Here is a 27,823-nt window from a genome sequence, read left to right as displayed (position 1 = left end):
GCCATGCTAAATTGTCTGTAGTGTTCAAATAGGTGGGTTTATAGGGGGCTAGGTCTGGGCGAGATGGTCTAAGATTCAATGTGGATTTGTTGGGCTGTAGGGTCTGCTTCTACATTGTAGGGATTCAATGATGATTCTAGAGGGCATAGGTTTAAGGAGAGAGGGGAAAGATGTAAAAGGGAACTAAGGGGCAAATTTTTCACACAGAGGATGGTGCATATATGGAATGAGCTGCCAGAGGAAGTGGTGGAAGCTGGTATGATTACAATATCTAAAAGGCATCTGGATTGGTGTATGAACAGGAAGCGTTTAGAGAGATATGGGCCACATGCTGGCAAATTGGACTAGATTTATATAAGATATCTGGTCAGCATGGACGGGTTGCACTGAGAGTTTGTTTCCATGTATATCTCAATGACTCTTAAAAAAGTGAAACAGCATGTAAAGAGGATACAGCTATAACAGATCCTCATCCACACCCATAGGAAATCATGTATACAAATAGAAAGAGCATGGAAAAGAGGTCAATCAGCCCAACAGGTTTGCATTTGCATTTACCTTCTATGCAAGAAAACAGTTCCAATCACATTTGCCTATCATGTCCCTCTTTTCATTCAACCCTTCTTCCATTATCAAGCTATCAGTTCTAATCTTAAATACTAACAAATTTTACCCTAACTATTAATTATGGAAGTGAATTCTCCATCCTCAATTTTTGCGTAAAGATGTTTCTCCAGGCTTCTATTCTAAATATCTTGCATTTAAACATTGTTCTGGTGCTTTCTGTTCTGAGTAAGTTGAAAATTATGAATGCCTGATCTTGACAGAAGTGTCATGGCTCTGAGGTGCCTTCATCACATGGCAGTTTGCTCCTACTATGAAGCTTTTCCTGGTTGCATCTTGGACCGTGGGCATCCTGGTACCAGTTTCCAAATTACACTTGTATGAGAAGGACAGAGGCCTGCACTTGCTGCTGTCCAGAGAAACAATAATATCGAGCAGGAAGATTTCCTGTCACTGGCCACAGTATTTCTGAACCTTGCTGATCAGCAGAATGACTGGTCATGACAGCTATCATAAAAGACTTGAGAGAAAGCTATACATGTCCTGGCTACTATGGTCTGCTGGCTGATATGTGGATTGCTCTCTATTCTGGTAGATGTTTTCAATCACCCTGTTCAGAGATGTTCATGTACACCTTTGGAGCAGTTGAGTCTTGAACCCAGGTCTGGCGCCACCAGATCTTGGTGGAACTGTCCTCTTTTTAGCTGCTACCTGCTGCAGATAACAAAGAAACTGTTTCACATTTCATTCAGTCCTACACAAAAACAAAGTTTCCATAATGTTGCTGCGGTATAAAGCTGCATCCTTCTCCTTGCCACCATTAGTTCATTTCTCCTGTGCACACCCTGGGTCTAAGGAAGTGGAGAAGGAGACAGAGATAGTAGGAACTGCCGATGCTGGAGAATCTGAGACAACAAGGTGTAGAGCTGGAGGACCCTTCTTCAGAAATGCTGCACACCTTGTTGTTGGAGAAGGAGACGGGTAGTTTATGTCCCTCTGAGACAGGCAAGAAGGGGTAAAATAAAGGAACCTCGGATGACGAGAGCGGTGGAGCTTCTTGTGAAAAGGAAGAAGGTAGCTTACATAAGGTGGAGGAAGCTAGGGTCAAGTTCAGCTAGAGAGGATTACTCGCGGGCAAGGAAGGAGCTCAAAAATGGTCTGAGGAGAGCCAGGAGGGGGCACGAGAAAGGCTTGGCAGAAGGAATCAGGGAAAACACAAAGGCATTTTACACTTATGTGAGGAATAAGAGAATGGTCAAAGAAAGAGTAGGGCCGATCAGGGATAGCATAGGGAACTTGTGTGTGGAGTCTCAGGAGGTAGGGGAAGCCCTTAATGAGTTTTTTGCTTCTGTCTTTACGAAAGAAATGAACTTTGTAGTGAATGAAACCTTTGAAGAGCAGGTGTGCATGCTGGAATGGATAGAGATAGAGGAAGCTGATGTGCTGAAAATTTTGTCAAACATTAAGATTGACAAGTCGCCAGGCCTGGACCAGATTTGTCCTCGGCTGCTTTGGGAAGGGAGAAATGAAATTGCTTCACCACTTGCGAAGATCTTTGCATCCTCGCTCTCCACTGGAGTCATACCTGAGGACTGGAGAGAGGCAAATGTAATTCCTCTCTTTAAGAAAGGAAATAGGGAAATCCCCGGCAATTACAGACCAGGATGCTGCCTGGACTGGAGGGCTTACCTTATGAGGAGAGGTTGACTGAGCTCGGTCTCTTTTCATTGGAGAAAAGGAGGAGGAGAGGGGACCTAATTGAGGTATACAAGATAATGAGAGGCATAGATAGAGTCGATAGCCAGAGACTATTTCCCAGGGCAGAAATGGCTAGCACGAGGGGTCATAGTTTTAAGCTGGTTGGAGGAAAGTATAGAGGGGATGTCAGAGGCGGGTTCTTTACACAGAGAGTTGTGAGAGCATGGAATGCGTTGCCAGCAACAGTTGTGGAAGCAAGGTCATTGGGGTCATTTAAGAGACTGCTGGACATGCATATGGTCACAGAAATTTGAGGGTGCATACATGAGGATCAATGGTCGGCACAACATTGTGGGCTGAAGGGCCTGTTCTGTGCTGTACTGTTCTATGTTCTATGTTCTATGTTCTATGTCCTTATCGTACGCCAGAAGAAAACCCAGGACAAGGTGTTCAGTCAGTAACTTGGCCATAGCAATATGCTGCTAACTTCATCATTTCCAACAGTACAACCTCCAAGAGTGTCTGGCTTCTTCAAGGACATTTCTAGATTGCAGTGATAGTTATCCTGGTCTAAGTTGGCCTCATTTTGTGTGCAATTTTCTCTTGCAAGAAGACTGGCTACATAGCTAGCAGATGAGCAGTTCAGGAATGTGTATCAGGCTGTAATAAGAAACATAGAGATATCAAAGTAAAGGAAGCATTTTTAGAATTTATATATGAAATAGGCTATAAGAAAGAGGAACCCATTCAGCCCATCAATCCTGTTCTACCACTCAGTGAGATCAAGATTGACCTACAATCTAATTCCATGCACCCATCTGTCCCCAGAACAATGAGGTATTATTAATCTCAGATTTAAAATTTACCAATTGAACTGTCATTAATTGCCTTTTGTGGATAAAACTTCCAGCCTTTATCAGTTCTCTTTGTGGGTAGAAATGTTTCCTGACTTCACTCCTACAAAGCCTGAAACTCAGATCTCGACCAACAAAACAGACCAGCAGAAATAGTTTTTTTTTAAACTACCCTATTATTCCTGTAATATCTTAAACATTTCATCACATATAGATTAGGAAATATAACCCTGGTTTTTGTAATCTCTATTCACCATTGGATAGTAATGCTGGTAAGCCTGGGAAACACTGTGAAACTCCTGAACAGTTAAAGAAAGTGTATCAGAGATAATGGGAACTGCAGATGCTGGAGATTCCAAGATAATAAAATGTGAGGCTGGATGAACACAGCGGGCCAAGCAGCATCTCAGGAGCACAAAAGCTGACGTTTCGGGCCTAGACCCTTCATCAGAGAGGGGGATGGGGGGAGGGAACTGGAATAAATAGGGAGAGAGGGGGAGGCGGACCGAAGATGGAGAGTAAAGAAGATAGGTGGAGAAGGTGTGGGTGGGGAGGTAGGGAGGGGATAGGTCAGTCCAGGGAAGACGGACAGGTCAAGGAGGTGGGATGAGGTTAGTAGGTAGCTGGGGGTGCGGCTTGGGGTGGGAGGAAGGGATGGGTGAGAGGAAGAACCGGTTAGGGAGGCAGAGACAGGTTGGACTGGTTTTGGGATGCAGTGGGTGGGGGGGAAGAGCTGGGCTGGTTGTGTGGTGCAGTGGGGGGAGGGGATGAACTGGGCTGGTTTAGGGATGCAGTGGGGGAAGGGGAGATTTTGAAACTGGTGAAGTCCACATTGATACCATATGGCTGCAGGGTTCCCAGGCGGAATATGAGTTGCTGTTCCTGCAACCTTCGGGTGGCATCATTGTGGCAGTGCAGGAGGCCCATGATGGACATGTCATCAAGAGAATGGGAGGGGGAGTGGAAATGGTTAGCGACTGGGAGGTGCAGTTGTTTGTTGCGAACTGAGCGGAGGTGTTCTGCAAAGCGGTCCCCAAGCCTCCGCTTGGTTTCCCCAATGTAGAGAAAGCCGCACCGGGTACAGTGGATGCAGTATACCACATTGGCAGATGTGCAGGTGAACCTCTGCTTAATGTGGAATGTCATCTTGGGGCCTGGGATGGGGGTGAGGGAGGAGGTGTGGGGACAAGTGTAGCATTTCCTGCGGTTGCAGGGGAAGGTGCCGGGTGTGGTGGGGTTGGAGGGCAGTGTGGAGCGAACAAGGGAGTCACGGAGAGAGTGGTCTCTCCGGAAAGCAGACGGGGTGGGGATGGAAAAATGTCTTGGGTGGTGGGGTCGGATTGTAATTACATTTACAATCCGACCCCACCACCCAAGACATTTTTCCATCCCCACCCCTGTCTGCTTTCCGGAGAGACCACTCTCTCCGTGACTCCCTTGTTCGCTCCACACTGCCCTCCAACCCCACCACACCCGGCACCTTCCCCTGCAACCGCAGGAAATGCTACACTTGTCCCCACACCTCCTCCCTCACCCCCATCCCAGGCCCCAAGATGACATTCCACATTAAGCAGAGGTTCACCTGCACATCTGCCAATGTGGTATACTGCATCCACTGTACCCGGTGCGGCTTTCTCTACATTGGGGAAACCAAGCGGAGGCTTGGGGACCGCTTTGCAGAACACCTCCGCTCAGTTCGCAACAAACAACTGCACCTCCCAGTCGCTAACCATTTCCACTCCCCCTCCCATTCTCTTGATGACATGTCCATCATGGGCCTCCTGCACTGCCACAATGATGCCACCCGAAGGTTGCAGGAACAGCAACTCATATTCCGCCTGGGAACCCTGCAGCCATATGGTATCAATGTGGACTTCACCAGTTTCAAAATCTCCCCTTCCCCCACTGCATCCCCAAACCAGCCCAGTTCATCCCCTCCCCCCACTGCACCACACAACCAGCCCAGCTCTTCCCCCCCACCCACTGCATCCCAAAACCAGTCCAACCTGTCTCTGCCTCCCTAACCGGTTCTTCCTCTCACCCATCCCTTCCTCCCACCCCAAGCCGCACCCCCAGCTACCTACTAACCTCATCCCACCTCCTTGACCTGTCCGTCTTCCCTGGACTGACCTATCCCCTCCCTACCTCCCCACCCACACCTTCTCCACCTATCTTCTTTACTCTCCATCTTCGGTCCGCCTCCCCCTCTCTCCCTATTTATTCCAGTTCCCTCCCCCCATCCCCCTCTCTGATGAAGGGTCTAGGCCCGAAACGTCAGCTTTTGTGCTCCTGAGATGCTGCTTGGCCCGCTGTGTTCATCCAGCCTCACATTTTATTATCTATAAAGAAAGTGTATGTTCTGTTGTTGTTATGTTGTGATTTAGAAGATGTTATAAGGTGCTTTACTGTGTGAAAGTGGTGTTGCTAATATCCAAGATTGAATCTGCGGAACTGTCATCCCCAGCAATGGATAAAGGTTGAATGACTGCATTTTTTTCGGCAGAGCTAGGTAGATTTTGGATTTCAAAAGGGAATTAAAATGTGTCGGGGTAGGTGGGAGTGTGGAGCTAAGGCCGCAATCAATTCAACCATGATCTTAAAGAGTGGCAAAGTTGGTTTGAGTTGCCAAATGGCCTATTCCTGCTGCTAATAATATTATAGTATGCTTGTCTAGAATGGTATGCTGGCATAGAGTGGTTGTGCCTAAAGGCCTGCATTGAATACAGCACAGAAATAGGCCATTTGTCTCGTCATACCTAGGCTACGTCTGGGAAAGTTGCTGAACCTGTTGCAAGGTTGATGAGAAGTTTTGAGGTAAGAAAATTAGCCCTTGCTACTAATGTCATCTCTTTCCACTAATATCAGTACCTGTTTAATTCAATTTCCTCAAATGCTTGGACATCACAGAAAAATACTCCTGTATCTGTGGGGTTCCCCATTCCACTGTCTGATATTTGGCTGTTAACTGCACAGCTGTATACATTTATCATTCTCAAAAATAAGTTGAAATCCAGATAAGATATGCAACTGTTATCTCAGTGTTAGTTTAGGCAGCCAAATATTGATACTACTTTCCCTGTTCGTCTAATGTATGAGATTGAACAGATTGTATCTTCCGTGTAACATAAATTGACATCTGGCTTCCAAATGAAATTGAACAAAGTTTTTAACAAAATTTACAATAATATGAGTATAATTACGTAGAAATAGGAAAGGTTTTAACTAGCCTGATCTGTAAAATTCATTTTGTCTCTTTGCAACAATGTAAAATGAAAAATAAGGTTTCAGAGTACAAGTGAAGTTGTTTCTCAGACAACCACATGTTACATGTGCAAACATTATAATAATAAATAAAGTATTTAAATGCCTGCCATTTTTCAAAGCAACACCGAGTATCCATGTCCTGTAGTCATGACAATAATCCAGTGACTGGGTTTTTCCAGAGAGTTGTGAAACTCAGTGCTATACTCTGCTGTGCAACATTTGTCAACTTTTCAATGTATAATTAAACATGTTTTGCATTAAAAATTTATGTGTGGAAGCTGCGTAATCACTGGCTGTTCTCAGTTTACTAAACTTAAAATATTTTGAAGAAATCAGTCACATACCCCTGGCTGATGTTACTGAAGCAGCTGTTTGGCAAATAACATGGCTGGGAGTCATCTTTCAACACATTGGTGAAACACAGCTTTTAGACTGAAATTTCAAGTACTTCACTGGGGAAAAATTCAACAACTCCACCCAATCTTAAGTCCACCCAACCTTTAGCCTATTTTTCCAAGACACTTTTCCTTCCAGCCTCTCTTCAAAGTATGTCATTCACACCTGCTCCATAAGCCGTATTAGTTTCATGTGCTGAAAATCTATTCCAACAACCGCGGTTTATCGCTGCAATTTATTATCCTGTTGTTGGTGAACTTGGCTCATTAGCACTTTAACAGGTCTTCCCAGTTTACAGCCAACTGTTTTGAGAGGATTGCTGTATAAGGAAATGGTTCTGAAAGAGTTAATGCTGAAGGCTCCATTAAGCTCCACCCAATTTGATGTCACAAGGATTTGGGAGGGGAATCGCAGAACATTTTAGGATTTTGAAGTGGATAGGCCAGTTATCTTAGGGCTACTAATAGTCTTATAACAATGTTTGCCTTATTATGACTTTTACCTAATTGCTATCATGCAATAATTTCCATCTTGTTCAAAACAAGGGCCTCTTGTTAGCATGCTAGTGGCTTTTAGACCAAATAAGACGTGTAGACCCAGTCAGTAAAGAAGGATGGTGGCAGTAGTTGACATCATATGCTTAGATGACATGCTGTCAGTGGTGGTCATCTCCATATATAATTTAATTGCATCATGATAATAAGGATAATCACTGAAGATAATAGAATTCACACTGCTTGTCATGCGTGTGATGACAGAGTACATGTCATGAGTGAAATTTTTTTTGAAGTCGAGATGTTTTTGTGTAACAGGAAATGCAACCAATTTGTGCACTGCAAGCCCCGATATTTGTTGTTACTTTGGGTATTAGATTTGTTAAACTTGTGCTTTGAATTTATGCAGTTAGGTATTGGGTCCATCTAGAGGAGAATTTCAATCACTTCCTCCTGCTGATAACATAACTTAAAGCTGCAGCCACCTGTCCCAGTGGTTGAGCTAACAGTCTATTGATTTAGAGTAAATATTTCAATAATAGAAATGTGAACCACATGTAACATCTCTACATAATAATGTGTCTTTTATTAGAAGAAATTGAACACTTGACTTGTTATTACAAGCAGATCAGTAGGAAAATCATCACAGACCTACAGTATAAATAAACAAAACGGACTGGTTTGTGAAACACAAGCCCTAAGGTCTCAGAACTCCATCTTTCAAGATGTCCAATATTTATGCTTAGATGCCTGATTTGAGTTAAACTTTTAATTCTGCCAAATCAAGCGAGGTGTGCCGTTTATTCAACCATCAATGGAATTTCTCATATTGTCATGCCCTTCCTCAACTCATTCTGGTGGAAATGGAGTTTGCCTTATAAAAGGGTAGTATGAGAGTTGAGCTCCTGCAGACTAGTTAGAACAATAAAGCTATAGTGCTTTTTCCTCCCTTTAGTAAACTAAAGGTTGAAGTAAAGGTAAACAGTATCATAATGAAACTTACTATATCGCTGAACATGTTCCTGTCTGCAAAGTTTGTGCATTGCGTACAGGATATGATAATAAATGTTCAAAGGAAATGTAAATCTCCAAACAAATGATCAAAATAAATAGAATATTTCCTTTTGAAATCCATCTGAAATACTGATCATGTCACCAGTGAGTTGTCAAATTCATGCTCACAGCATTAAAGAAATCCCTGTTTTATGGAAATAGAGTAGAGGGGTTGTTAAAATTACTCCTGGAACATATCCACCACCTTCCCAAAAGCTGTAATTTTAATTTGTTCTTTACCTTCCAGTGGGGCAGAGAGGGTTGGGGAGTAAAGTTGTGCTGGACCACACAAGGAAAGGTCAGGCCTTCCCTACCTCTATCCCATTCTCTTCAGAAATACTCATCCTGCAATTTATCAGAGAGTTAGGGGACTAGTCTCCAACAGTGAGCCATTTGACTATGGGCTCCCCACCTCTTCATCAGCTCTCATGGCCTTGTAGCTTTGGGGTTAAATTAAATTGAGGCGGAAACTATGAAGCCTAGGAATAAAAATCTCTTGGACTTCATGCTGACAAAGTTCGAAGGCTTCGTTTGGCTCATAGTCACCTCAAGTTAAAATTGGGACAAAAATGGTTTTATGGGAATCACTGAGAATCTTCTTTCTTTACAAAAATGAAGCTAGCCATGTTACAAGTGCCAGAGACAGTAGGAACTGCAGATACTGGACAATCTGAGATAAAAAGTACAGAGCTGGATGAACACAGCAGGCCGAGCAGGAAAGCTGACATTCCGAGCCGAGAAGAAGGGCCTAGGCCCAAAACATCAGCTTTCCTGCTCCTCTGATGCTGCTTGGCCTGCTGTGTTCATCCAGCTCTACGCCTTGTTATCTCATGTTACAAGTACCTATTTGTGACCTTTTTTTGGTTTTACCATCCAACCTACCAAATTTCTTCCTTCGACTGGATAATCATGTGGCCTGGAAACATTTCATTTCTTCATAGTTTGTTAACGTGAAGCTGGAATACATTGAACAAACCTCAGTGTTCCAGCCTCTTCTCCTGGGGATATTTAATCTGATCTGCCATTGTACCTAGCTGTCTCGCTGTCCAGCTGTCTAGCTGGGAACTGAGAGAATGCACTCAGTGTGACAAGCAAATGAGAGTGATCAATGGGCTCTGGGTCCCAGCAGGTTTCACGCTTAGCAAAGCCAGAGAAATCTGGTGAAATCCTGGATAAACCACATAAATCTGGCCTAACATTCTGTCAGTATCTGTTTGAAATCCAGACTTATTTATTTAGATATCAAAACTTGTGAGCGTGAACAGGCTTCAAAATCAGAAATAAATTAGCTGCAGCAAACATTTCAGGAAGTAAAGTAGGCCTGATCCATTTTTGATAAGGATCTGATCTAACTTTGTACTTTCACACTTCAGTGGTGTCGTGTTGAAAACATATTCTGTAAAGATCAGGACTGCTTGCTGATTGCCAAACAACGTTTTCACCCAGCTGTATTCAGAAGGCAGGAAGACTGTTTTGAATGGAGACCACAGAACTATATTTGTATACTGTCAGAGATTTATGTCCATCTATCGAGTCTGTGAAAGGACATTCTCAATGCATTGACCTTGCTTGCTGAGAATGTGAATACATTTCTAATGGATTTCAGAACAACCTCTGAAAAAGACAATAGATAAATGTTCTCCTTTGTCCTTTTCCCCCGATCATGTTTCTTTTCAGAATCAATTAATTATGTAAAGAATTATGCTAAACTCACTTTTCAAAACAAAAACTATTGCTACTTTGTTCAAATATCATTGACGCAGTGAATGGTGATTACATCAATGAAGGCAACAAGCTTGTCAAACTCTCAAAGCCTGACAATGAGAGAGACTGGAATGAACTCTCTCAATTTAAATTGCTCAGCTTTCTGAAATTCTTTAAGCTAATGAAGGTGTATTCCAACAATTAATCTGCTTCACTGTTTGGATCAGTCAGATCCTTTCAGTCAGCTCATTTGAGAACAGGATCAAATGTTGAAGGGTGCGGTAACACTATATAATTGGAGTGTTGCTGTGAAATGATGTACTTCACAGCAACATTTGTGCTTTAATGCAAATATGACCTGAATTTCAACTTATGGCCCAGCTGACTCTGGAACAAAGCAAGAACTTCAGGAGGAGAGAGTAACAAATTGTTTCTGAAGCAAAGCAAAAATGTACTAAGTTTGATTGTGCATCCTAAAAGTTTCAATGAACAGCAGAGAATTTGAGGAAATTTTAAAAGAAAACAAGGCTGTCTTGAATGATAGGTGGCTTAAACTATATTCTTAAAACAGGCAACAATAACATGTGCCTTTACATAAAGCCTTTTATATGGTAAAGCGTCCTAAGGAAGTTTGTAAAATTCTTGCCAAACTAAACTTAGTGCCAACAGAGTTATTAAGGCAGACCAAAACTTATCAAAGAAGTAGATTTCAAGGAGATTGAGAGGTGTGGACTTAGGGAGTGAATTCCAGAATTTAGGGCCTCAAAGAGTCATGCAGCCCTACAGCATGAAGACAGGCCTTTTGGCCCAGACTGGTTCATGCCGACCAAAATGTCCATCCACACTTACCCTATTTGCCTGTACTTCATCTGTATCCTTCTAAACCTTTCCTATCCATGTATTCATCTAAATGCCTCTTAAATATTGTCAATGTACCTGCCTCAGCCACTTCTACTGGCAGCTCATTCCATTTGTGTATCACCCTCTGTGTAAAAAGATTGCCCTTCAGGTTCCCATGTATTCTTTCCGCTCCTACTTTAAACTAATGCCCTCTAGTCCTCAATTCCGCAAACCTGGGAAAAAGACTGAGTGATCTTGTACATTTGTGTAAAATCCCCCCTCTGTCTCCTACACTCAAAAGAAAAATGTCCCAGCTTGTTCAACCTCTCCTTATAACTGAGTCCTTTGAGTCCTGGCAACATCCTTGTAAATTTCTTCTGCACAATTTCCAATTTAATAACATCCTTCTGATAGCAAAGTGACCAATTGAACACAATATTCCAAGTGTGACCTCACCAACATCCTGTACAACTGCAACATAACTTCTCAACTTTTAAATTCAGTGCCCTGACTGATAAAGGGGAATGTGCCAAAAGCCGCCTTCTCTGCCCTGTCTACTTGGTGACTCCACTTTCAGAGAACCGTGAACCTGAACTCTCCACCCTACTACACTCTTTAAGGCCCTACCATTCACTATAAAACTCCTACCTTGATTTTGACTTTCCAAAATGCAACACCTCTCACTTACCTATATTAAACTCCATTTGCCATTTCTTGGCTCATTTTCCTAGCTGATCAAGATCCCTTTGCAATTTCTGATAACCTTCCTCACTGTCCATGATACAGTCTATTTTAGTGCCATTTGCAAACTTACTAATCATGCCTTGTACAATCTCATCCAAATTATTGATATAGATAACAAACAGCAATGGGCCTAGCACCAACCCATGAGGCACACTGCTAGTCGCAGGCATCCAGTCCTACAAGCATCCTTCCACTATTACCGTCTGCTTCCTACCATTCAAGCTAATTGTGTATCCAATCTGCCAACTTTCCCTGAATTCCATAGATCTAATCTTCCAGAGAAGCCTACCATGTGGAACTTTTTAAAGGCCTTACTGAAATCCTTACGGACTACATCTACCACCTGGCCTTCATCAACCTTCCTGATCACTTCATTGAAGAACTCTAACAAATTTGTGAGGGATGATCTCCCATGCACGAAGCCATGCTGACAACTCCCTCATCTAACCCTGCCTTTCGAAATGCATATATATCTTGTCCCTCCAAATCTTCTGAAGTAACTTACCTACCACAGGTTTTAGGCTTACTGGTGTATAGTTTCCAGGTTTTTCTTTACAGCCCTTCTTAAATAAGGGCACAACATTTGCTAGCCTTCCATCTTCTGGGAACTCACTTGTGGCTAACAATGATACAAGTATATCAGGCAGGGCCCCTGCAATTTCTTCTTTAGATTTTTGCAGGGATCTTCGATATATCTTGTCAGGAACAGGAGATTTATCCACCTTCATACATTCTTATCTGTCCAACACCTCCTCTACTGTGATTTGGACTACCCCAAAGATATTGTCACTAACTTCCCCAACTTCCCAAGTCTTCACTGTCTTTCTCCATAGGAAAAAAAAAGGAGAAATATTCATTGAGAACCTTGCCGTCTCCTCTGGTTCCACACATACATGTCCACTCTGGTCCTTGAGGGGTTCCTATTCTCTCTTTATTTATTCTTTCTCCTTTAATATACTGAAAGAACCCCCTTTTTGCCCTCCTGATTTCCTTCTTCAGTAACCTCCAGTATCTCCTGTATACCTCCAGGGATTCCTTTGATCCCAGCTGCCTGTACCTGAGCCATGCCTCCTTTTTTCTGACCAACACCTCAAAATCTCTTGTCACCTAGGGTTCTCGACTTCTGCCAACCTTGCTGTTCACCCTCATTGGACCATGTAGACCTTGAACTCTAGCTATCACTCTTTTAAAGACCTCCCACTTGCCGGAGGTCCCTTTGCCTGCAAACAAACTACTTCAATCAACCCGTACAAGCCCTGCCTAATTCCGTCAAAAGTCTCCTTAGACCTTGAACCTGTGGACGAATTTTGTCCCTCCCCATAACTATTTTAAAATTAATGGAACTAGGGTCACTGGTCCCAAAGTGCTCCCCCACTGTCACCTCACTCACCTGTCCTGCTCTATTTCCCAAGAATAGGTCAAGTTTTGCTCCTTCCCAAGTAGGACCCTCTAGATACTGCTTGAGGAAACTTTCCAGAACACACAACAAATTACACCCCATCTGAGCCCTTAACACTATGACAGTCCCAGTCTATTTTAGGAAAATTACAATCCTCTAATATGACAACCCTAACCTCCCGCATGTCTCCCCAGTCTCCCTACATACTTGTTCCTCCAATTCCCATTGACTATTTGGGGACCTATTGTACAACCCCAATAGTCTCATCACCCCCTTCATATTTCTTAGCTCCATCCACAAAGCATCACTGGATGATCCCTCAGTTATTTCATTTCTGACTACCGCTGTGATACTCCCCTTAATTAAAATGAACATGTGTCCCCTCCTTCTTTCACCTCTGTCCCACCAGGCACCTATATCCTGGCACATTTAGCTGCCAATCCTGTTCCTCCCTTAGTCATGTTTCTGTAATGGCTGTAATATTCCAGTCCCATGTACATATCACTGAGTTCATCAGCCTTACCTGTAAACCTTCTTGAATTGAAGTAGATGCAGTTTAATCCAACAGGCATTTCTCGCTCCCTGCCATGTTCCTGCCTGACCTGTCTCTTCAACTTGCTATTTCTGATTACAGAGATAGAGAAGAATGAGACCATAAAAGGTTCTGAGGTGTGGGGGGTGGGGGAACATGGTGGCTCAGTGGTTAACACTGCTGCCTCACAGTGCCAGGCATTTGGGTTTGATTCCACCCTCAGGTGACTGTACGCAAAGTTTACATATTCTCCTCATGTCTGCGTGGGTTTCCTCCGGGTGCTGCAATTGCCTCCCACAGTCCAAAGATGTGCAGGTTAGGTACATTGGTCGCTAAGTTGCTCACAGCATCCGAGGATGTGCAGGTTAGGTGGATTACCCATTGGACTGTAAGATTCCAGGGACAGGGTGAAAGGCATGGCTTTGGGTGGGGTACTCTTTAAAGGGTAGATGTAGACTTGACGGGCTGCATAGCCCACTTCTGCATGTTGGAATTCAATGAAATCAGTAAGAACAGGGCTGATCAGTGAACAGAATCTGCTGTGAATTAGAATGTGGGCAGCGGATGTTTTGATGTGTAAAGTTACTGGAAGATAGGAGGCAGCCTAAGAATTTCAGCTACATGTGAGTGGTGGTAAAAGTGAAGTCAGACAAAGTTGATGGGGTGGAAACAGTTGGTCTTAGTGATGGAACAGATAAGTGATAAGAAGCTTATCTCATGTCGTACAACATCAAGGTTGCTAAGACTTTGGTTCAGCCACAAACAAGTGCCTGAGAGAAAGATGAAGTCATTGGCAAGGAAATGGAGTTCATAGATCATAAAATCCCAACAGTGTGGGGACAGGCCAATCGGCCCAACAAGTCCATACTGCCCCTCCAAAGAGCATCCGACCCAAATGCATCACCCTACCCTTTCCCCTGTAACCCTGCATTTACCATGGCTAATCCACCTAATTTATACACCCCTGAACACTATGGGCAATTTAACATGGTCGATCCACCTACCCTGCACATCTTTGGACTGTGGGAGGAAACTGGAGCACCCGGAGAAGACCTGTGCAGACATGACGAGAATGTGCCAGCTCCACACAGGCAGTCACCCGAGGGTGGGATTGGAGCCATGTCCCTGGGTGTGTGAGGCAGAAGTACTAACCACTGAGCCACCATGCTGCTCTGTGTCTTGTGGAAGGGAACTGAGAAAAATGGATTTGTCCTCTCAAATATTTAACTGGAGGGAAACTCCAGTCATGTCAGCAGTTTAGCCATAAAGAGATAATGGAAGGGTCATGGGAACATGGACTGGGATAGAGCTCGGTGACATTGGCAGAGAACTGATACCTGACATTTTTTTCAGTTGATTGTGCCAGGGGTCAGAATGAGATTAGAAATAGCTTGAACAGACAGCTACCTTGGGTCTTGTCAGTACCAAATGGCATGAAAGCTGTGTTTTTTGTTTGAATGCTGCTGCCAATTTACTGCTTCTGTTTGGTTCTGTCCACCTCACAGGTTAGTATCTGCATTCCACTAACATTTTCAAATGTGTTTGGTGTCGGCTGAACCGGACATGATGTTAGTCATGATAATGTAAACCTTATAAATGGAGATGATCTAGAAATGTGTCTTAAAGATTTCAATCATGAAGCGCCTTCTGTTTTCATTGGCGCATTGTTCCAAAGTGGGGTTAGACCATAAGAAATAGGAACAAGAGTAGGCCATTTGAGCCTGCACTGCTGTTCAGGCCATTCGAGCCTGCACTGCCATTCAGGCCATTCGAGCCTGCACTGCCGCTCAGGCCATTCGAGCCTGCACTGCCATTCAGGCCTTGGAGCCCGCTCTGCCATTCAGGCCTTGGAGCCTGCTCTGCCGTTCAGGCCTCAAGCCCACTCTGCCATTCAGGCCTCGGAGCCCGCTCTGCCATTCAGGCCTCGGAGCCTGCTCTGCCATTCAGTCCATTCGAGCCCGCTCTGCCATTCAGGCCTCGGAGCCCGCTCTGCCATTCAGGCCTCGGAGCCCGCACGTTCAGGCCTCGGAGCCCGCTCTGCCATTAAGGCCTTGGAACCCGCTCTGCCATTGAAGCCTCAGAGCCCGCTCTGCCTTTCAGGCCTCGGAGCCTGCTCTGCCATTCAGGCCATTTGAGTCTGCACTGCCATTCAGGAGGATGATGGTTGATCCAAACGTCCTCATGCCCACTTTTCACTTTCTTGGTTGTTCTTGGAAACACATGTGGGAATGGGAGTTGAAAGGATAGATCCTTTGGAGGGACACCAGATATAACAGTACAGGAGTATAACTTACTCATTACAAATGGTTCTCTGGATATGATCAGATAGTTACAAATAGAACCATTCGCATGTAATCTCACGTAATGTGGGAAGGTAGTGGGAGAGGATGGCGCAGCCAAGTGTGTTGAGGATTGCAGACAGGTTAAGATGGAAAGGCATGGATAGTTTATTACAGCCACGAAAGATGAAATTTGTAAATTTGATAACAGCAGTTTTGTACAGTGACTGGAGGGATTCAATTCTAGAGCTGCAGGAGGGATGCCCAGAAATTTGAGTCAACAGCTTTCAAAACTAAGGGAGTTTGGAGGAGGCATGGGGGGCTGGTAATTTGCAAGGATGAAATTTTGTTTGAGGAAGCAGGTTTTCATTGCAATTTTCAATGACAGAGAGCAATATCTGGGGAGAAGAAACCATTAACATATCTGTGAGCATGGGCGCCAGGAGGGGAAGTTGGGCAGCAGATAGTTGGTGGTTCTTGTGGAGAAAGTGAGCCTGTAGGGGACGTTAATTAGGAGGAAAACTGAATCGCGAGGAGGGTTTAGGGTTAAGGCAGGGGAAATATACAGCCAGATGATCTAATGGAAGGGAAGTGCAGAAGCAGCTGAATGTTTCAGATATCATTCAATCATGAAAACTTTGAACTAACAACAAGATTTTACGTCAAACTTTTGGGAATTCCTGTACAGAAAGGTATATCATAAGGAGAATTTAAATCATAATATGTCTTACGTGCCATACAATGAACATGCCAAAGGGGAGAGAACCTAATGATTGTCCCTTGGCATTCAGTTATGTTACCATCTCTGAATCCACCACTATCAACATTTTGTGGGTTACTAATGAGCAGAAACTGAACTGGACCAGCCATACAAATATAGTGTGTACAAGGGCATGTCCATCATCTCATGATTCCCCAAAGATACCCATCGTCTATAAAGCATACGTCAGGAGTGTGATGGAATTCTCCCCTATTCTTCTCATGAGTGCAGGCCCAGCAATACTCCTTTAGTGTCATTCATTAAATCGTGAACTCCCTCCCTACTGGCCTTATGGATTTGTCTACCAAGTAGAATGCAGCAGCTTGGGAATGCAGTTCAGCATTGTCTTCTCAAGAGCGATCAGGGATGAGTAGTAAATGTTGACCCAGCCAATGGAAATCCATATTCCATGAATGAAAAACAAAAAAAACACACTAGTTCTAGGGAGTTGTAATGGCTAAAGGATGATGACAGGCACTAAAGGGTTACTGTGACAATTAGAAACACCTGGTTAAAAGTCAACCGTTACAACATAGAATATTACAGCACAGTACAGGCCCTTCGGCCCTCGATGTTGTGCCGACCTGTCATACCGATCTCAAGCCCATCTAACCTACACTATTCCATGTACGTCCATATGCTTATCTAATGATGACTTAAATGTACCTAAAGTTGGCGAATCTACTACTGTTGCAGGCAAAGCGTTCCATTCCCTTACTACTCTCTGAGTAAAGAAACCACCTCTGACATCTGTCCTATATCTTTCACCCCTCAATTTAAAGCTATGCCACCTTGTGCTCGCCATCACCATCCCAGGAAAAAGGCTCTCCCTATCCACCCTATCTAACCCTCTGATTATTTTATATGTTTCAATTAAGTCACCTCTCAACCTTCTTCTCTCTAACGAAAAGAGCCTCAAGTCCCTCAGCCTTTCCTCGTAAAACCTTCCCTCCATACCAGGCAACATCCTAGTAAATCTCCTCTGCATCCTTTCCAAAGCTTCCACATCTTTCTTATAATGCGGTGACCAGAACTGTATGCAATACTCCAAGTGCGGCCGCACCAGAGTTTTGTACAGCTGCAGCATAACCTCTTGGTTCCGGAACTCGGATCCCTCTATTAATAAAAGCTAAAACACTGTATGCCTTCTTAACAGCCCTGTCAACCTGGGTGGCAACTTTCAAGGATCTGTGTACACCAAGATCTCTCTGCTCATCTACACCACCAAGAATCTTACCATTAGCCCAGTACTTTGCCTTCTGGTTACTCCTACCAAAGTGCATCACCTCACACTTGTCTGCATTAAACTCCATTTGCCACCTGTCAGCCCAGCTCTGCAGCTTTCCTATGTCTCTCTGCAACCTACAGCATCCTTCATCACTATCCACAACTCCACCAACCTTAGTGTCGTCTACAAATTTACTAACCCATCCTTCTACGCCGTCATCCAGGTCATTTATAAAAATGACAAACAGCAGTGGATCCAACACCGACCCTTGGTCTCCAGGATGAACATTTCCCAGCAACTACCACCCTCTGTCTTCTTTCAGCAAGCCAATTTCCGATCCAAACTGCCATATCTCCCACAATCCCGTTCCTCCACATTTTGTACAATAGTCTACTGTGGGGAACCTTATCGAACGCCTTGCTGAAATCCATATACACCACATCAACCGGTTTACTCTCATCTACCTGTTTGGTCACCTTCTCAAAGAACTCAATAAGGTTTGTGAGGCACGACCTTCCCTTCACAAAGCCGTGCTGACGATCCCTAATCAATTTATTCTTTTCTAGATGATTGTAAATCCTATCCCTTATAACCTTTTCCAACACTTTACCAACAACTGAGGTAAGGCTCACTGGTCTATAATTACCAGGGTTGTCTCTACTCCCCTTCTTGAACAGGGTAACCACATTTGCTATCCTCCTTTCGTCTGGCACTATTCCTGTAGACAATGACGAGTTAAAGATCAATGCCAAAGGCTTGGCAATCTCCTCCCTGCCTTACCAGAGGATCCTAGGATAAATCCCATCCGGCCCAGGGGACTTATCTATCTTCACCCTCTGTAGGATTTCTAATACGTCTTCCTTGTGAACCTCAATCCCACCTAGTCTAGGAGCCAGTATCTCTGTATTTTCCACGACAACATTGTCGTTTTCTAGAGTGAATACTGTTGAAAAATATTCATTTAGTGCTTCCCCTATCTCCTCTGACTCCACACACAACTTACCACTACTATCCTTGATTGGCCCTAATCTTACTTTGGTCATTCTTTTATTCCTTAAATACCTATAGAAAGCCTTAGGTTTTACCCTGATCCTATCCGCCAACAACTTCTCATGTCTCCTCCTGGCTCTTCTGAGCTCTCTCTTTAGGTCTTTCCTGGCTACCTTGTAGCCCTCAAGCGCCCTAACTGAGCCTTCACATAGCATCCTAACATAAGCCCTCTTCTTCCTCTTGACCAGAGATTCCACCTCCTTCATAAACCACGGCTCCCACGCTCCACAGCTTCCTCCCTTCCTGACAGGTACATACTTATCTAGGACACACAGGAGCTTTTCCTTGAATAAGCTCTACATTTCTAATGTGCCCATCCCCTGCAGTTTCCTTCCCCATCCTATGTACCGTAAATCTTGCCTAATCTCATCGTAATTGCCTTTCCCCCAGCTATAACTCTTGCCCAGTGGTATACACCTATCCCTTTCCATCACTAAAGTAAACATAACAGAACTGTGATCGCTATCATCGAAGTGCTCACCTACTTCCAAATCTAACACCTGGCCGGGCTCATTACCCAGTACCAAATCTAATGTGGCTTCGCCCCTTATTGGCCTGTCTACATAGTGTGTCTGGAAGCCCTCCTGCACACACTGGACAAAAACTGACCCATCTATAGTACTCGAACTGTAGTGTTCCCAGTCAATATTTGGAAAGTTGAAGTCCCTCATGACAACTACCCTGTCTCTCTCACTCCTATCAAGAATCAAAGTTGCTATGCTTTCCTCTAAATCTCTGGAACTATTCGGAGGCCTATAGAAAACTCCCAACAGGGTGACCTCTCCTTTCCTGTTCCTAACCTCAGCCCATACTACCTCAGTTGATGAGTCCCCAAACATCCTTTCTGCAACTGTAATACTGTCCTTGACCAACAATGCCACACCTCCCAGCCTTTTACCATCTTCTCTGTTCTTACTGAAACATCTAAATCCCGGAATCTGCAACAACCATTCCTTCCCCTGCTCTATCCATGTCTCCAAAATGGCCACAACATCGAAGTCCCAGGCGCTGGCACCCTTGGTGACCACCAGCTTCCAAATACTACAGCTGCAGCACGTCACCTGCCCAGCCATCTTGATTCTATTTAATTTTTTTTGATATTGTAACTGCATTTTCTAACTGGCCAAGTGGTTTAAATCAGGTAAAGAGCACAATTGAAAGAGACACAGGAAAAAATACCCGCCAAACACATATCTGCTTTCCTGTGAAATCATGCCTCAGGTCTGACAGGGAGAAACAGATTGAAGGTCTCTCTGCCATCAACTTTTATCTCCCACTGCTGCTGCTCCTCTCTGTAAGCTTACTGTCTCAGCCATCTTTGCAGTGATGCTGACTCACTGCACACTTTTCCCAGTCTGTTTCATAGCAATGCTGACTCACTGCACACTTTTCCCAGTCTGTTTCATAGCGATGCTGACTCACTGCACACTTTTCCCAGTCTGTTTCATAGCGATGCTGACTCACTGCACACTATTCCCAGTCTGATTCATAGCGATGCTGACTCACTGCACACTTTTCCCAGTCTGATGCATTGTGATGCTGACTCACTGCACACTCCACCCAGTCACAAGAAAGTATCTTGCAAAGATGATAGTGAAGCTTTTTGGACTGTTCCTCTCTGTTATATAGGTACAACTGCAGTTGCGTTAGTGAGGGAGCTCCAGGACTTTAATCCAGTGACAGTGGAAGAACGGCAATATATTTACATGTCAGATGTTGCACATGTTGGAGGGAATGTGTCGATGTTAGTGTTCCTGTGCATCTCTGCCTTTGTCTTTCTAGATGGTAGAGGTGGTGGCCTTAGAAAATGCTGTTGATGGAATATTTATGAATTCCTGCAGTGCATCTTCTAAATGGTGCACACTGATACCACTCTGTACCACTTGTGAAAGAAGTGAATGTTTAAGTTGTGGATGGGTGCTGTCTTAGATGATTTCAAGCTTCTTGAGCGGTGGTGGAATTTCATTCAGCCATTGGGAGAGTGTTCATCATACTCCTGATTGTGCCTTGTGGATAGCTTTGGAAAGTAATAAGGTGAGTTACAACTGCAGAATTTCTTGCCTTTTGACTTACTCTTGTAGGCAGTGGATTAAAATGACTGGTGTACTTACTTTTACAATTTATGGTAACCCCAAGGATTTTTACAGTGAAGGGATCCAGCAACTGTGATGTCACTGAATGCCCAGGAGAGAAAGTTAGATTTTCTTATGTTGAGAATGGCCATTGCCCGGTACTTATGCAGTGTGAATGTTCTCTCCACTTATGATCCCAAGCCTGAATGTTAACAGGTTTTCTTTCATGCTGGCACGGGTTATTTCAATACCTATGGAGAATGACACTGAAAACTATAATCAACAGTAAAGATCACCACTTCTGAACTTAAGTCATATGAAAGTGATTTTTCCAATGAATTACAACAAAGGTCAATTTCTATGTTATTTCTGTGATTCTGCTGAATAGCAAGAGCACAGTCTATAACATGTTTATTTCATAAATTTCAGTACTTAGTGGATCGTGGTGGGTATCAGCAAATGGGTACCTGAATTCCAAATACTATTAACTTGTGTATTCAGTGATTTGTTAGACAAGCAACTCTTATTTAGTTAACATTAGTTACTGGTCCATTTTAGCAATGACATTTGGAATGGTTTGAATTCAAGGATAAAATTCAAATGACAAAGTAAATAATCCACGAATTTAGACTTTTTTATACTACAGTAGCTATGCTACCTAGAGATGGAAAATCTAAGCCAGGCATCAGGCAAGATACAAAATAATTGTTTCCAGTTAATAAAACAGTAAGTATTTATATCTTACAACTGTTGCCAAGATTAGGTGCATACTTTTAATCAATTTGCATTCCACTTACGATCGTGTAAACCCAGTATAATGATGCAAATCTTCCATTTAGGACTGAAAATCTTATTTCTGATCCTGATCTGACAAAAAAAGTACATGCATACATTTCGAGGAGTTCTCTCCTTGAACTGCTGGGCAATAAACCTTGCCAGCTAAAACAGTCTAGCCCAGGTTAGGGACCTACACAGCTGGCAGCCAGGTTCATTAGAGTTGAAACTGCATCCATTTTCCACAACAATTCCAGATGTATTTCAGTTTGGAAAAGTCCTGAAACTACTTTCCCCAATTGCTGAGATAAGGTAGGGTGACAGTTTGGGATGTGGAGGAATGGCAGTGGATAGAAGTGTTTAGTGCTAGAGTTTGGATGCCAAGTGGGTAAAGCGATCAGGGTGCCTGTTCAGTGAGAGTAGGGCACCGGGTGGATGAGGAGTCAGGTAGCAACCTGTAGGTGAGTTATGAGGTTAAGTTGAGGAAGGGAGTCTGGCCGTAGGTTTGAGTTGTTCTTGAGAATTGGGGGTATGGGGGAGTTGTGGGAAGAGGAGGGGCCAGGCACTGCAAGTAAGTGCAGTGAACTGTTTTGTCTGAGGGGGGCACTGTTGAGTATCCATGGTGGTGTTAAAGTGATGATGACAGTCAGAGTTGGTTCAAATGTGGGGGAGGTAGTCCATGTCCTTGTCTCATGTGGAGGTAGAATAGGCTTTGGGGAGTCAGAGGGTCTTGGTCTGGACCTACAGGGTGAAGGAAATGGCTGGTTGATTTGGAGGAGTCGAGAGTTAGAGTTGACTGTCCTTTGGGAGGGGTCAGTGTTGAATTGAAGGCTTTAGTTCAATTATTACCCAGGAATTGGAACAGTTTTGAATTCCTCGAACATTTCCTGGCAAAGTCAGCCAGAACCCTATAAAGGCTTAGAGTCTGAGTTTGAGGTTCCTTCAAAAGCTTCAGGTGCCAGGTAATTGCTCACTGGGAGTTAAAACTAGTAGAACAATGCCTGGAGAGTCAGCTATATCGGGATATCCAAAAGTCTCAATATGCAGCCCCTGTCTACCCTGTTTCCTATCAGGACACCTGCCCATTGTGTTTTGTGCTCTCAAACAAGGGAAAGAAATATTGTGAGAATTTGATGATGGAAGCAATCCATCTCCTATGTCAAGCTATGACTTGTGTGGAGATGACTGAATCATTGATAAGATTAACAGCAGTAGCTCATTGCATTGTAGGAGACAATATAAATATTACTGGGACTTACCTGTCCCTCCTTTGAGCCCATGTGATTGTTGACATCTGCAGAGTATGTGGTACAGTACACATTCTTCCAGATTTTAACTCTTTCAGATCCTTGGACAGCAAGAAAATGTTTAATATGGTGACATGAGCTCCATTTGTATCCTAGACATGAATCTGAGCAGCCGGATGAACTGAGTTTTAGTAAGAACTGCAGATGCTGGAGTCAGCAATAACACAGCATGGAGCTGGAGGAACATAGCAGGCTCAGCAACATCAGATGAGCAGGAAAGTTGATGTTTCGGGTCAGGACCCTTTTTCTGAAGAAGGGACCCGAACCAAAATGTCAACTTTCCTGCTCCTCTGCCTAGCCTTCTGTGTTCCTCCAGCTCCACACTGTGCTATAGCCAGATGATCTAAGGTGTTCAAAGGCAATTTGTCTTTAACATCTTCTTCCAATCATATGTTTCTTCTCAGGATTATTAAAAAATCTCTAGTGACATAACCTGCTCAAATTGTCATCAGAAGCTGTAAACAAATCAATCATTGCAGAGATCATAGGAACTGCAGATGCTGGAGATTCTGAGATAACAAAGTGTAGAGCTAGATGAAACTGCAGGCCAAGCAGCAACAAGCTGGGCTGGTTTTGGGACTAAACAACTGCACCTTCCAGTTTGCAAACCATTTCAACTCACCTCCCATTCCTCAGACAACATGTCCATCCTGGGCCTCCTGCAGTGCCACAACGATGCCACCCGAAGGTTGCAGGAACAGCAACTCATACTCCGCTTGGGAACACTGCAGCTCAACAGTATCAATGTGGACTTCACAAGCTTCAAAATCTCCCCTCCTGCTACTGCATCCCAAAACCAGCCCAGCTTGTCCCCACCTCCCTAACCTGTCCTTCCTCCCACCTATCCCCTCCTCCCACCTCAAGCCCCAGCCCCATCTCCTACCTACTAACCTCATCCCGCCCCCTTGACCTGTCCATCCTCCCTGGACTGACCTATCTCCTCCCTACCTCCCTACTTACACTCACCTTTACTGGCTCCATCCCTGCCTCTTTGACCTGTCTGTCTCCTTTCCACCTATCTTCTCCTCTATTCATCTCTTATCTGCCTCCCCCTCTCTCCCTATTTATTTGAAAACCCCCTTCCCCTCCCCTATTTCTGAAGACGTTTCAAGGCCCAAAATGTCAGCTTTCCTGCTGCTCTGATGCTGCTTGGCCTGCTGTGTTCATCCAGCTTAAATATTTTGACTGGTGGATTACTGATTACCATGAAAATACATTATTAATTGTGATGATATTTAGTGAATTGAATACATATTACAATAATCCACCATAAATACATCAAGCAATCAATAACAGGCAGTTTGCACACACCTGACATTCTCTGCAGTAGAACATCTTCCAGCTTTTCACAAAAAGACACCCGGATATATATATAAAAGTCCATTTGTACAAATAAGAGGTCTTGTGTGTATTCAGGGCTACTACTATAATATTCTGTCATACCTGATGTTTCTCCAATGGGTGGGAAACCAGTGGAAACTTTGAACAAAATATGAGTTACAGATTCCACCATTTTACCAGAATTTTTACCAATCTTCCACTTTGCTGTTTGATGGAGGTTTGTCGATTACTTGTGAAATTCTCTAAACATGTTCTCTTAGAGCTCGTCAGGAAGCTGAGAAACAGAGCAAATTAAAATGGTTTTAGACCAGGAATCCATGGTGCAAATGGTTAGTGACTGAGTAATCAGCTGCTAATGGTGAACAGCACTGAGATAACAGTCAGAAAAGTGAAGATACTTACAATTGGAGATTGTCACTCAGCGCAGTGAGCTTGGGAATAGATTTGAACAAATGAATCAGTAACTAAATATCGTTTAACAGGTGTCCAAAGAGTTAATGAAGCTCAGCAGGAGTGGAGGTGAAAGATGTACAGATCCTTCCATAGCAATGATCCTGGTTTGCAGAATTCTAGAGAATCTGACAAATGAACAATATGAGGCCTAAAAGCATTTGAGAAGTCAATTCTTCGACTGATGAAGATCTGGATTAGAGTTTCAATACTAGACATGATAGTTCTTGAAGTAGACATTGTTCTCACACTGGAAAAGCCTTGGTAACATATTGTCTAAGTGGTCAAACCTACTTGAAATGAGCATTAAAGCTGCACAGCCAGATGTAGTTTTAACATCAGAAATTGGAGGAAAGAACAGGAAGAGATGGTAGGATCCAAGTATTAGTTTCCCAAACACCAACCTGAAGGAAATTACTTGAAGTTGGAAAACTGTTAGAAAGCATAGGAGTGGCCTTAACAAGGGGGAGGTAGAATTGGGTGTTTATCCATAGCCCTTACCACCTAACTTGCTCTTAGTTTTAGCTATTTGATGTTGCTTCGTCATATTATTGTATTTCAAGGAATTCAGCAAAGCAATGATCCTTGGTTAATCTTTGTATTAATTATATTGTTTTTACAGATTTGAAGGCCACCCATACATCTCAGTTTTACAGCGTATCCTCAAAACCTTTGGATTACAGAATCCTGCTAATGGATGAAGATCAAGACCGCTTATATGTGGGTGGTAAAGATCACATTCTGTCTCTCAATGTAAACAGTATCAACCAGAATCCTCTTGCTGTAAGTTTTCCTTCTGACATTTTCTGGTGATGGAATGGCTTTTGTTAATGCTGTTGTTCTTTATATTTCCATCTGCCTTTTATTGTAATACTCTTGCAATGAGATATTGAACAGACGACTCAGGGTTTAGAACGATTGGGTACCTTACTGGTCTCCGAAGATGTGGCTGCAGCTTCCTGTAATATTTCTCCCATAGTTTTAAGCAGCCCCAATCAGTCCAGACATTCCAGAAGCTGCTTTTCATAGGAAATTCCTGATCATAACTATGTCAGCACATCCAAAAACTATGCATTAATTTACCTTCCAAATGAACCAATGATAAAAAACTCAATTTACTGAAGTACCAGAAGATGACTGATTCAAATGATCTATGCAAGTTGCTGTTTTTACAGAAGGAGTGGAAGATTCTCCTCCTGTTATTTTTCCCTAACTGACGTCTTCCCCCACTTTCTGTTGCTATATGAATATCTAACTGAAATAGCTAACAATAAGCAGATTGTAGAGTTCCATCTACAAGGCCTGCATTACTCATTTATTTTGTATTAGATTGCTTTAATGGTGTGCTGAAGTATTTTGATATCTTTCATCAGGTTCACTGGCCAGCATCGAGCAATAAAGTAGATGAATGCAAAATGGCTGGCAAGGATCCAAATGTAAGTAAGATATGTTTAGATTCTCCATGTGATGATAGTTTTGTTTTGACAGACATAGATTGATTGTGATTTGCAACACAGAAGCCGGTCATTTGGCCCGAACGGTCTATGTCAGTGTTTATCTTCCACGTGAGCTGGAACTGTAATCCCAAGTATTTATTGGTTCCCATATCCCATTATTCTACTTTCCTTCAACTACTTCCCAAGTAGTTAAATGTTGGCATGGTTTCTGCTTCAATTCAACTTGCTCTGCAAACATGTTTCACCATTCTTTCTTAAATCTGTTCATTATCTCACCTCATTCTACACTCTCAACTGTGTGACACAATAAACTTTAAATACAACTGACAAATTATCTCCTATTTTGTTCTAATGCAAATAATCCCAATTTGTTTACTCCTTCCTTGTATTTGTATCGCGTCTGTGCTCTTTTACCTACATTGATTCCTGATCGAACAGCTAGATGTTAAAATTTTCATTCTTTTTTCAAATTCCTCCACAGCCTTAGACTCATAGAGATTTTAGAGCATGGAAAGAGACCCTTGAGTCCATCATGTCTGTGCCAGTCACCAAACATCCACCTATTCTACTAATTCCACTTACCAGCACTTAGCCCATTGGTTCATATGCTATGCTGTCTCTAAAGCTATCTAAATAGTTCTTAAATGTCTTCAGGGTTCCCACCTCTACCTCCTTCTGAGACAAAAAGTTCCAGATACCCACAACCCTCTGGGTGAAAAAGAGCCTTTCCTCAAATTCCCTCTAAACCTCCTGTTCTTTACCCTAAAACTGTGCCACCTGATTATTGACTTCTCTACTACAGGGGGAAATTTCTTCCTATCTACTGTGCCAATGCCCCTCAAAGCTTTCTTCAGCTCAAGCAGACACCACTCAGCTTTCGCTGCTGTGAGGAAAATCGCCTCAGCCTATTTGGTCTCTTTTTATAGCTGAACCATCTCCCACAGCCCAAACAATATCCTAGTGAATCTCTTCTGCACCCTCTGTAATGCAATCGAGAAACAAAAAGTCATAAATGTTTTCAAGGTTGGATTTTGTGTTTTGTAGAACCACAGGAGCATGGGTCCCAGCTGTATAAAAATACCTTGCGCTACCAGCCAGCTTAGACTTACATTGCTCAGCTTCAGTTCTCTATTCATTTCCATCACAGTACCTGTACACCAAGCTGGGCTCAGCATAGGAGCATGCGATTCCCATTCAAATGCGGACTGATCCCAAATATTTTCAAAACTGAAGGTGCATGTTGGACTCCAAATGTTAACTCTGTTTCTCTACCCACAGGAGCTGCCAGACCTGCTGAGTCTCTCTAGCATTCTCTCTGTTTGTCTAACAGAAACCCCTTGATTATTGCCCTCTTCGCCATTTTCTCTTGTTTTTTTTTGATAGAATGGTTGTGGTAACTTTGTTCGTGTCATACAAGTTTACAACCGAACTCATTTATTTGTTTGTGGAAGTGGAGCATTTAGCCCCATCTGCACATATATCAACAGAGGCCGCAAATCTGAGGTATGTGTCGTATGACAAATAAAGTGGTCATTGTATAACATCTCTGGATTTTTTACTGCA

The 27,823-nt window shown here is 43.3% G+C and overlaps 1 protein-coding gene across 4 annotated transcripts in view; it reads left to right on the top strand.

The window, feature by feature from the left end:
• sema3c (sema domain, immunoglobulin domain (Ig), short basic domain, secreted, (semaphorin) 3C) overlaps positions 1–27,823 on the top strand; it is a 163,334-nt gene that overhangs the window by 67,976 nt on the left and 67,535 nt on the right. For 3 of the 4 annotated variants that reach the window (XM_048554274.2, XM_048554273.2, XM_048554275.2), the window contains 3 exons: positions 25,426–25,586; positions 26,177–26,239; positions 27,644–27,763. In XM_048554274.2, coding sequence (XP_048410231.1) covers positions 25,426–25,586; positions 26,177–26,239; positions 27,644–27,763 — 344 coding nt within the window. The remainder of the gene's footprint in view (positions 1–25,425; positions 25,587–26,176; positions 26,240–27,643; positions 27,764–27,823) is intronic. The other variant, XM_059654603.1, reaches the window with a different exon arrangement.

The sequence above is a fragment of the Stegostoma tigrinum genome, chromosome 25 (assembly GCF_030684315.1).
Source record: "Stegostoma tigrinum isolate sSteTig4 chromosome 25, sSteTig4.hap1, whole genome shotgun sequence".
Lineage (NCBI taxonomy): Eukaryota > Metazoa > Chordata > Chondrichthyes > Orectolobiformes > Stegostomatidae > Stegostoma > Stegostoma tigrinum.
Note: the sequence above shows the minus strand (reverse complement) of the source record. Positions and strands in the feature narration are given on the sequence as shown.